The 12351-nt window shown below is 38.7% G+C and overlaps 1 protein-coding gene across 8 annotated transcripts in view; it reads right to left on the bottom strand.

The window, feature by feature from the left end:
• Window positions 1-12351, bottom strand: part of Ghr (growth hormone receptor) — a 284924-nt gene that overhangs the window by 165352 nt on the left and 107221 nt on the right. For 2 of the 8 annotated variants that reach the window (XM_021261446.2, XM_087189456.1), the window contains one exon: window positions 6680-6768. The exons of the other annotated variants lie outside the window; for them this stretch is intronic. In XM_021261446.2, the coding sequence (XP_021117105.1) occupies window positions 6680-6755 (76 nt within the window). In that variant the 5' untranslated portion in view covers window positions 6756-6768. Of the gene's footprint in view, window positions 1-6679; window positions 6769-12351 lie in introns of those variants that run through there. 8 annotated transcript variants of the gene reach the window in all.

The following is a 12351-nucleotide window of genomic DNA, read 5'->3' as shown; positions in this document are numbered from 1 at the left end:
ATGGAGTATTGTTTTCCACCCTTTAACTTTCAGTCTATGAGTTTCCTTTTGAATTAAGTGTGTTTCTTGTATGCAGCATATTGTTGGATTTTGCTTCTTGACCCATTCTGCCAGTCTATTTCTTTTGATTGGTGAATTGAGACCATTAACATTGATGGTTATAACTGAAACATATTGACTTATCATTGCCATGACTTTTTCTTTTTGTTGGGTTCTCCCCTTTTACATTTAATTTCTTGTCATGCCAGATGGGTTCATTCTGCTTTGCTTCCTGGGGTTGTGTTCCTCAATGTCTGTTTCTTGGATATTGTGTAAAATTCTTTGGAGTGCTGGTTTGGTATTCATGAAGTTCCTGAGGTGCTCTTTGTCATGAAAGTATCTTATTTCTCCATCAATTTTGAAAGATAGTTTTGCAGGGTACATCAATCTGGGTTGGAGGTTGTTTTCTTTTAGGGCTTGGAATATGTCACTCCAAGCTCTTCTTGCCTTGATGGTTTGTGTTGAGAAGTATGCTGTGATTCTGATGGACTTTCCTTTGTGTGTGATTTATTTCTTTTCTCTAACTGCTTATAGAACTTTGTTCTTCTGTTGAGTTTCTGGAATCTTTATTTTATTATTTTTAAATTTTTTTTCTTAAATTCTCTTATTGGTACATTTTAGGTATACAATACATTTAATTTATCTTTGGGTGCTCGTTCCTGTACATGATGAATCTTGGTTCTTATTTTTTCCCCATTACCTGTGTGCCCTTCACCCTTAAACCCTTCCCTATTTACATACTTTGTTTCCGTTTTTTTTTCTTTTCTCATAATTTTTTGGAATCTTAACAATTATATGCCTATGTGTAGATTTTTTTTGATCAAAGCTTTTTGGAGTCCTATATACCTCACTTGTGAAGTTCTTTTCCCCTGCTTGGGAAGTTTTCTGCCATTACTTCTGTGAAGAGTTTTTTTTATGTTGTCTGTACTCTCTTCTGTTTCTTCTTTGACTCCAATCAGTCTTATGTTATTCTTCTTTCCATCATCTAGCAGCTGCTGGATTGATTTCTCATGTTCCCTTATTTTGAAGCAAGTTTTCTTTTCCTGATCATTAATTGCAATCTCATCTTCTATATCTGAAATTCTGTCCTCACATTGGCTCATTCTGCTGTGGAGACTTTCAATGGAGTTTTTCATCTCCTGAAATTTATTTGCATCTGTTTCATGGATTCCATTTGTTTCTTATGTTGGGATTCCATCATGTTCCTGAGCTCCTCTCTAGATTTATTCATCATGTCTTGCACTAGGAGCACAATCTCTCCTGTTATCTGAGAAATTATTTCTGATTTCATTTTTTCCAGATCCCCTTTTGTTGTCAGTTCAGTGGGTCCAGGTGGTTGAGTATCAGAGCGTTCTATCTCATTTCCCTTTGGGGTTGCTGTAGGTGATCTGGAAGTCTGGTTTTGAGACTTATTTACGTGTCTTCTCATTTTGACTGGGGGTGCGGCAGCATGCTGTTGGTGCCTGCATGGTTCACCTCTTGTGAGCTGGGAGAGGTGGGATAGGGGCCTGGAGAGGTGGGAGGGATGGTGGCCCAGAAGCCCCTTCCTCTGGACCAGGAGCAGTGGGATGGCGGCTCAGAAGCCCCAACCTTGGGCCAGGAGAGGCAGGACAGACAGCAGCTTGGAAGTGCCTTCCTCTGGGCGGGGAGTGGTGGGACAGAGGGCAGCCCAAATGCCCTTTCCTCTGGCCTGCAAATGGTGGGAGGCCTATCATTTTAATAGTGTGTATGCTTGTATTTGCATTCCAAAACCTTAAGCTGTTATGCTGACATTACAACAACAAGCATATTTCTGTAACAAAACCAGTAAACAACTAATTTTATTTCTAATGACATATAAAATAAGTATAGGTAGGTTTTAAGAGACCCTTCCAAATGCAGAATGATGGAGACAGAGAATTCAGTAAAGACTTTGATGATTCAGGTATGATTATATTTGCAGTGTTTTGGGGGAATATCTAGTCTGAATTTGTTTAGCTCTAGAAGTGTGACTATTCACATTATGTCTCTCTGTGAGTCATAGACAATGGTATACTAGTAAATGCTTAATAACTGTCTCTTTGGAATTAAATAAAGGCCATGATTCGATGCAATTTCCAATTTCTGTGGCATAAGTACTTCCACCAAGGCTGATTTTAAGCTACGAATGTGAAGCCAGCATGAAATGAACTGAGCACATCACTGTTTGAGGAAGTGAATAATGCTATCAAGGTTCTAAATGTGAAGTATCAGGTACAAAGATTAAGTAATCTGCTGACGCTAGTACAAATGTAAGAGACAGTGCTGCAGAATGACCCCTGGACACTTGATTTCACATGATTCCAAATGATCTACTGTCAGCAGATTACACTTAGTTAATAATTACTGAGCTATACTTTTCCAGGTCTACAGACATTAATGTCAGCTTCTACCACAGCTACTGCCTTGATCTTTACTGAGGAAAGGGTGAACTTAGGAGCTTAGTTCTTTTATTTGTACCAAGAATCAAACTCAGGACCTTGTTCTTGCCAAGCAGGCGCAATGCCCCTGAGCCCTGGCTGTGCTTAGTGCTTAAGTGTATGTTCTCTGGACTCAGAGAAAGCTAGGCTCAAATCCTGGCTTTACCAAGTGTCAGTTTACTCCTCTTTAATAGGAAATAATCACATTTTCTCCTTTTCACAGAAAAGTCGGGTTTAGTTGAAATGATTTTTTCAAAGCATGTTGCATGCACTCTGCATGTTTCTAATAAGAGTTAGTGATTATAATTATTAGAGTCTTTTTTGGTAGTAGTAAAAAGTAAACTATGTTTAATGTCCCCGTGGGGTAGATTTGGTATATATATCATGAAATAGAAATCCACATAAGTGGTAGAGCAATTGGTAAATATGTTCCTGGGCAGCAACAGTATGCAATACTCCATTCCTAAGTCAAACAGTTATATTATCTGAGGATACAGAGAAGTGGGAGTGTCCATTATAATGTAGTATGTGCATCTCCTAGGATAAGGCAGGAATGCTGCCTCTTTGTGCTATGGTGTACAGGCATTGCACATCTTTTTTTTTGTGGTGCCTAATTGGATGGGAAATACTCTAGGGGCTAATTTTCTCCTCAATCACTACCTCATTTGCTGTAAAAACAAGTATGCTAGGGCCAGGCCAGGGACTTTGCTCAGTGGCACAGTGCCTACCTCGAAAATGCAATGTCCTGAGTTTGATCCCCGGTACCAAAAACAAAAACAAAAACAAAACAAGTATGCTGTTATTATTTGGTTCAAATCATTTGTGAATTGCAAATTTCTAGAGCTGAAACATTAAATACATGAAATTCCAACAATAAGAGACTTGGCCTGAAGCTATAACTCTTCCTGGGAGAACTCAGAGACGGCAGCTTGGTTATAAGAATCTGGGCCTCCAACTCTTCCTTTACGGATTGAAAGATGGGCTTTTCAGGAGTCAAATGTTTGGAGCTGTTTCTTGTATACATGGTTATCTAGTTCAGAGAGGAGCTTTCTCAACATACTAGCATTCTGTTTAAGTTCAATAAGACCCACTTAGCACTTTGGTATATCCCACCACAGCAATTATACTTGCAGTGGTCATTGGCTCACCCAGTCTGATTCATTTAGTGCATTCAAGGATTTACAATGCTGATGTGATTCTTATATGCAAGAGAAAACTAGTTGTACAATTGCTTTTGTAAACAGTATGTTCCTTCTTATATCTTACTTTATGCTATCGTATCAACCAAATTACTTTTTCCAAACAAAATTTGAGAAAGGAAACCTTTACTGATTTTTGGTTTTCTCACTTTTTTCATAAGTAGTCTATTTTAAAGTCTGATTGTAAAAAACTATAATAGATCATATACAACATGGCGAATGCTCTTTAAACAAGCTTGAAGATGTTGGCATTTCTTTCAGACTCTAGAGGAAAATGTACTTTGTTTCACCTAATGTAAGAGGAGAACAATAGGCTATGGGAGACAAGTTTACAAGTGCTTAAGGAATGAAATCCTGAAACAAAAACATTTATTATCTTGATGAGACAGTAATCTGACAATGATTAATAACAAGTCCTAGTGTCTCAAATGCTTTTTATATTTTAAAGAAATGCATATGTGCCTGCCTTCTTTGGAGTTATAACAGAAATGAAGGTTTTCAAAGGGACAGTTACTGATAACATATGGTGCAAAAATTGAGAGAAATCCTTACTTTAACCAAGTTCAACATAGTAGTTTTTCTTTTCTTTTCTATCCTTTTCTTTTCTCATCTTATCTTTTCTTTTCTTTTTTTGGGTAAACACATTGAGAAACCCAAGAGTGAGGTAACATGATCTCCTGGGAAAAGCATTACTAGAGAAGTCCACAATCTAATGCCCCAGTGCCAGCCCACCATTGCCTGATCTGGTGGCTAAGGTGGCCATTTAATAATAGTGATTTAATCATAATGGGCCTCAATTTCTGGCCTGCAGACCATTCCATAATTTTTTGATAAGCCAAATCCTGTACAGTATTATGAAATAGTTGCCATTTACTGAGGGCTACTGCAACCTGATGCTACTAGGCTTCCTGTCTTTTTGTTCTTTAGCTACCATCAAACTGGGGCAGTAGCTGTGTCTTACTTCATATTTTATCCTCAACAACTACCTTTAGGTTTGTGGTAGAGGAGATGCCCAACACAATGCCTCCTAGGGAGTAAGTATGCAGACATATTGTTATTTCACTAGGCCTTCACACAGACGCTTAAGAGAAAGCCTCATATTGTGAATGAGAAAGTGGAAATTTAGAGGAGTTTAGAGAAATTAAGTGGATCTCCCAAGTTCACAAAGAGGGTATTCCTGGGTAGGGTTTGGAATTGTGCTTGATGTCTACAAGGCCTGTCTTTGCATTTCCTGCTTCTTGCACAGCAAACTAGGGAGACCAAGCAAATAATTAGAGTGTCAGTAAATCAAGGCAAAAACTAGAGAGAGCAAGAAAAGAAGAAAGAATAAAATCAGAATTTGAATTATAGAGGGGGGAAAACACTGTAATATTTCTAGTGCTCAAGGCTTGTCAAGGACAGTGGAATTCATGAATGCTGACACATGATAACTCCCTAATGCTGATGCAGCAGTTTCTTCAAGAGTTGTACTGCTTATGAGATATATTTATCTCTAGGTCTCAGTGTCTCCAAGAGCACCTGGTTTACTTTTGGGTGCACTGTTTATGAGCCATGCAGTGTGTTTTCTCCATGACACAGGAGTAGCACCCTGCCTCCTTTAAGCCTATAGATAAAAATAGAAAGAAGTGCATTTGGCCAGACTGACTGGCTGCTGATGGTGACAACAGGGTAGATCAATGTTATATCTCATTTTTAGGAAACTTGCAAAGTACTACTTCATTTTTCATCTCACAGGAAGTATAATAGCTTGGATTTGGACCATTCATTGTTAGTAGCTTCAATAGAAAATGCTCTTTAGTGTAGCTCTAAGAAATCTGCGATACAAGCCACAAATGTCAGCCACATACATAATTTAAATTTGTCTTGTAACCATATTAAAAAGTAATGAATTAAATTAATTTTAATACAATTTTAAAAGAATATTTTAGTGCATTTAAGTAGGAAACAGTGAGGACCCCAAACAGATAACTCTTTAACATGAAGATAGTGGCACAAAGTGGCTTTTAATGACGCCGTCAGCTCAGTGAGTGATTCCTGTCAGTCTTGAGGGCCCCAAATAGAAGTTTTCACTTCCTTATATGTCTCTTTTTACATCTACAGAGCTTAATTCCATTGGAGTTTCCCTGGGAATATAGCAAGCAGGATTTACACAAAGCAGAGCAGTGGAGAAGGGGAGAGCAAAGAATTCTGGCAGGACTTTCTGAATCCCTTACACTCCTTTGGTGACAGATTACAGAAGTTGTCATGGCTACTCAGGTAGATTCTACAAAGAAGAGCATAGTTACCTGGTTAACACATAGTGGCCTAATAACACAGTTAACTCATAGTTGCCCAATTCCATATGGAGGGTGATCTACTCTCTCAGCATAATCAAGTAAATACTTAGCACTCTTTTTTAATACTGTGTCTTTTTATACTCACAGCATATCTCAATTGGGACTAGCCCTATTTCAAATGCTCAATAACCATATGTTGCTAGTAGCTACTGCACTGGACTGTGCAGCTCTGGAAGACTGATTGTGGAAGCTCATGTGGCCTGCTCCTTGGCTAGTGTAGAACGCACTTGCTGAAAGGAGACCTTTAAACAGTTACAGTGTAAAGTCTAATAGTTTCTTAAAGTCCTGAAAGAAATCGTTTTTTCTACTGAATCAAGAAGTGGAGTATTTCATATTTCTAAACACCCATTTTACACGTAATTACTAAACACTCGACACAACCAAACTACAAACCTTTAGTTTATGGCATAGAACTCTGAAGTCTAGTGCCAGATCTACTTAAGGCACTTTAAGCAAAACATTTCTCACCCTCACCCTTAGCTTCTTTTTCTCCAAAACAGAAGGTTTGGAATGTATCAATACTTTTCAGCATTGCCTGCACATTAGAACTACATGGGAAACTTAAAAAAATGTCCTGGCTTTCCATAGGGAAATCAGAATCTCTGTGGTGGAGCTGAGTACCAATCTTCAAAAATTTTTTTATAAAGCCAGATATGGGGTCACATACCTGTAATCCCACTACTCTGGGAAGCTGAAGCAGGAGAATCACAAGTTCCAGTCCAGCATGGGCAATTCAGTGACATAATGAGACCCAGTCTCCAAACAAACAAACAAACAAACAAAAACAAATAAGAGTTGGGGATGAACTCAGTGAGAAGGTCCTGACTTCAATCCTCAGTACCCTTAAAACATTTCCTGTGTGATTACACAGTGTAGTGAGGTTTGGGAATCACTTATCAAAGGCAAATCAAATATGCTATGGTTTTAAAGTTTGTGATAATAGAGGTCATCAGCCCAAAGCAGTATTCCTCAGTTGAATGGAGAAAAAAATACCAATCTCCTCCATTCAGCCAATAAATAACTGTATTTTTTGCAACAGATGAGTATCTATGTCAAGCAGTTGAAATACTGAATATGAAAATAGGATTCAAAAGTACTATCCTGTGAAACTGCAAAATAAAAAAATACATTGGAGAGATGAATAAGCCAGCCACAGGTACAATTATTCAAGCAATGACAGTATTTCAAAGTGTTGCTGATGAACCTGGCTAAGTACAGTGTAGAGTTGTCCCCAAGAATAGCATCCGTAGTAATTCAATCAAACCTTAAAATAGACACTGCTGTAAAGGGACATTGCAGGTATAATTAAGTTGACTAGCCAGCTAACTTATAATGAAGAGATTATCCTATATTATGTGGATGGGCGAACATAATCATGTACCTGTAAAAGCAGAAGAGAAAGTCTGTCGGTGAGACGGATACAAAGGGGAAGTCAGTGAGATTGGAAATTTGAGTGGGACTTGACCTGTCCTTCCTTGAGTGGATCACACAGAAAGCATGAAGGGCAATGCAGACAGCCTCTAGGAGCAAAAACTGGCTCCTGGAACACAGGCAGCAAGGAAATGATCAACATGGTCCTACAGTGGCAAACAAGCAAACTCAGCCAATGACTTGAAAGGTCTTGGAAGAAGAAGTCTCCAAGAGGTAATGCAACCCTTACAACACTTTGATTTCATCTTTGTGAACTCTAAGCAAAGAAAACAAACAGAGTCACTCTATGCCAAGACCTCTCATCTATAGAACTGTGAAATAATAGTTGAATGTTGTCTTATGCCATTAAATTTGAGGTAATTTTCTATGAAAGCAATAGAAAAGTAAGTCTCTAAAAGTCCTCGATAGTGCCCGAGGTTCACTTCCTAAACATCAATTGGGATAATAACAACCCAGTCACTACAGAAACACGTGCAATGTCTAATGTCCATGTAGAGAACCCCACTCCCATTTTTAAAATTTTGACACAGGGTCTTACCAAGTTTTTAAATTGCCCAGGCTGAGCTCAAACTTTCAATCCTCCTGTCTCCACCTCCCAGAATGCTGGGATTACCAGTATGCACCACAATACCTTGCTGGAGAGGAACTTTTAAGCAGTACTAAATTCAGATCCAAAAGGAACTTTAGTGATAATCTAGTCCAATCAAATAATAATAATAATGGATAAGGGATACTGAAAGAATTAGACAGTAAATGCTTTATAACTTTGTCGCCTCCTGCTACTTGTGATGAGGGTACTTTGACCTGCGAACAAGAATGTCCCAATACAGAAAGAGGCGCAATAATCTCTTATTTGTGGCCAGCCTGAAGATGCTATCCCCTAAAGTCATTCAGTTCCCTGTATTTCAACTCTAGAGCTGCCAAATGATCCTCTGACTCTTATCTTGTTTTCTAAGTATACTCTCTTTTTGGAAAATTAATACAATAATCAGCAATGCAATAAAAAAAAAAAACCCCATATTGGCATTCTGGTGTATTGGCTCATCTTTTGAGTTTGGCTACTATAAAGCAGGCCTGGGAATTTGATTTTGATAAAGTGAGTTTTTGAAAATGAAAATGGACTTGAGAGGATCCCAAAGGAAGTATGAAAACCTGAAAGATCAGACCTTCATCAGTTTGTTGGCTTTTCATTTTGACTACAAGTCAAATCAAAAACAAAAAACAAATAAACAAAACCCAAACAGGCAACATGTTAACAGGAAGATAAATCAAAACCAAAGTTGAAATCTATGACAAATTAGAGTAGAGCAAATACAAGGACATGGAGCCTGTATTATGACCAGTCTATCTTTGTAGCATGTCCTTGTAAATATTGGCTCAGGAGAGGTATTTTTCAGTCCTTCTGAATTAAATGTTCAATTTCTGTAGGTTTATGTTTACTTGCCTAGGGGCCCATCATGATATAACTCAGAAAATTGTCATTCAATGACCTGAGCATATTTCATCTAAATTAGTTGGCTGTTGGAAGAGAATTGGAACCAACAGGCTAAGCCAAACCCTGAGCCCCCATTGATTTACAGATATCATCCACCTACCAAGAAGTAAAACAAACAAACAGACAAACTTTTTGTTACAATCTGAGTGAAGTCTGTTATTTCACAACTTGTAGAACAGAAATAAAACATTCATTTTTCTCTCATTGAAAAATGACTTAAACAAATTTTTTACATTTCAACCACTTGTGACCATATTACCAGTGACCCTTATTTTTCAAATGAGGAAGGAATGCTGCTATAATGAACTTTCAGGGGACAGTTTACCCATAGCCTCGTCGCCTAAATTCTGTAGAACCAAAAGGAGGTGCTTCAGATGCAGGGAAATAATATATCTGGATGGACATCACAAACAACTTTTGGAAGTGAAATTGGCATTTCCTATCTGCCTCCAGAGTCCGAGTATATCGAACAAGTGGATTCGTCTCTTTTATTTCCAATCTTGCTTAATGAGGTAAGGGTTCACTCAGTTACCTGATCTAGACACTATTTCATCTCCTCTTACATTTAACTGATCATTAAAGGAAAGGAAAGGAAGAAAAAAAGAAGTGCTTCCTTTCCAAGATCATCTCTGGACAACAGTGCCTCCTCCTCTAATCTTAGCCCACTACCTCCTCTCTTCTCCAGACTTTCAACAGCCTCCTCATGGTGTACCTTCCTTCACATTAAAGATTACTGCTTCAAGACAAATCCTTCAAAATCATATTCAAACATCATCACTTTTCTGAAGTCATCTCTTTCTTTCTCTCTCTCTCTCATCCTTGCTCTCTCTCTGAGACTCAACTTTTCACTGCTCTATGGCTACACTGATTTTTGCAGTCTCTAGTATCACATATGCTAAAACATGAAAATCCCAAGATCATGAACTGCTTGTGGAATAGATGAATTTCTGTGTTGCTGTCTGCACATTTCAGAGGGCAAAATCTACACCCACTTTATCTTCCATCACCCCCTCTGTAGTGTCCCTACCAAGGTGTTTGGCAGCATTTGATGAGTGAACAGATGTGTGCTATTTATTTACGTGTTCATTCGGGTAAGTTTTGTTGAAAGGTAAAATGGAGGCTAGAGGCTCTAAATGATCTTCCCTCAAGAATATTCAGATCCTCGTATACCTGTAGTTTCTGAATCTGTAGGAGAAGACAGTTAAAGGGGAACAGAGAATAGTTTGGGGGTTAGAGGATAGGCCTAATAATGTGAAGGTGCCAGGTATACATGCTAGAGAATTTCAGGAAGGTAAGGAAGGTCACAGTTATGTAGTAATTCTGCCTAGGATCTGCCTGAAAGGCCGCTCAAACATTCAGGCTACACTCCTTACTGCTTCATCTGGTGGCTGAATCTGCATCCAGTTCAGCCTTTTCCCTTGGTGCCTACCCTCCACTCCCACAGAATCCCAGTCCAATCTTTACTCTGCTTTTACTGGAGGGACTGGCCAAAACAAAGTCCAAAGGGGAAAAAATAGGAATTGACAAGAGGAACACTGGGACTTTCTGTTTCCTTTTATTATTAGCACAGGATAGAACGTGAATCACAATATTTTTCCTTTGAAAAATGTTTCCCATGTTCATTAGCTTAGATTTCTTAGCATAAAACTGATATGAGAACAAATGGATTTACTACTTTCCCTGTTAATCAGAATGCCTGCAAGTCTGAGGTTAGTGATGATCGGGCTCAGGGAGGGGAGGAAGAGGCAGGATTCCAGGGAGGAAGGGGCAGGATTTCAGGGAGGAAGGGGAGACAGAAGAGGAAGAATCACAATTACAGAATCCTGGAGAGGGCTGAGCCCTCAGCACCATTTTAGTCTAATGGTTCCACTCTCTACAGATGAGATGGAGGTAAATGCAGCCCAAGAGGTGAAGTGTTATATCACACTCCACAGTAGGTTATGGCCAAACATCCCTAGTCCAGTAGACTTCCTGATTATTCTAAGTTGTTTTCAAACTGTCCCTTTGACTATTTGCAAAAATCACTTCAAGGAGCAACAAGATGTACTTACTCCAGTCTCAGATGTGCCATCACACATACTATTGTTTATCATTAGTCATTTAGTACAAACAAATAGTAACAAATGGGCACAGGTGACTCAGATCTTCTGGTCTGCCCCAGCTGCTGGCCATTCACCCACCCTCCTTCATGTGGGCTGAGTTCCCCTTGCCACTTTCTTTGAAGTAAGATGAGCCCCCTAGATGAATCCAGGAAAAGAGTTTACTTACAAGCACCCCTCACACCCAGACCAAGCTGGGCCTAACTCTTAAAATAACCCCGTTAGAGCTTTGCAAAAATTGATTCTCCATATTGAAACAATGGGGATTTTTGTAATCAGCAGATCTCCACCCACTTTTCAAATTCTGTAGTACAAATGAGAAATTCTCAGAAATATACATCTATCTTTGTATGATCTGATCTGGCTTCTTTCTACCTTTCCCTTTTCATCTTCTACCATTTCTCCAAAACTCCCTTTTCTTCTGTCCATAGAGATAGCTTCTCAGAAGATTCTAGGCCTTTACAGGCCTTATTTCTGTGCCTTCTGTCCTCTTCCTTCTTTATCCATCTTTGGTACTCATTTCCCCAAGCTTCAGCCCAAGATCACTTCAATTTAGAAGCATCTTAGCAATCCCTACTCCCCACCAGGTAAAGTCTGGTGCCTCTCTTCCCTACTTCCATTGTAGCCTAGACAAACCTCAACTTCAGCAACATAAAGCATCAAGAATTTTCTTTTCTCTTTTGAGAGTCATGAGGCAGAAATTCCGAAAGGAGATACAACATAAACATGCAAATTTTTTCACAATACTTTTGTAAATGTAAACTGACTGTTGAAATGTAAAACATGGAACAGAATTAAAACTCTGAAGTGTTTTCTGAATGCAAGTTAGAATCCATGTTAACTTTATAAAAATGTACTAGCTATAGAAATGCACAGAAAATTAGCTCATTCTTCAAAGAATAGACTTTGGAAAACCAAATTACATTTTGATGGGATCAGAAAGGGAGGAAGGGGCTGGGGATTTAGCTCAGTGGTTTTGCTGCCTGCTTGTGCAAGCTCAAGGACCTGAGCTTGATCCCTGGTACCAAATAAATAAATAAATAAATAAATAAAATGATAAATCTGGGCTGGGGATTTAGCTCAATGGTTCCGCTGCCTGACTTGCAACAGCAAGGTCCCGAGTTCTATCCCCAGTATGAAAAAAAAAAAAAGGGAGGAAGGCAGTCAAAGGCTTTTCCTATTAAGAAAATTTTATGAACTTGAGCAGTAGGAAAACAAGTATTGCTTACAGAAGTAAAGGGAAAACAAAGATATTCAGCCAATAAAAGGGAAGAATGAAGTGGGAGGAGAAAAGAAAATGCCAAACCCAAGCTA

The sequence above is a fragment of the Heterocephalus glaber genome, unplaced genomic scaffold, assembly GCF_053883595.1.
Source record: "Heterocephalus glaber isolate CG9 unplaced genomic scaffold, H.glaber_assembly_v1.0 deba00001538, whole genome shotgun sequence".
In the NCBI taxonomy this organism is placed as follows: Eukaryota; Metazoa; Chordata; class Mammalia; order Rodentia; family Bathyergidae; genus Heterocephalus; species Heterocephalus glaber.
This window is presented reverse-complemented; position numbering and strand designations above follow the sequence as displayed.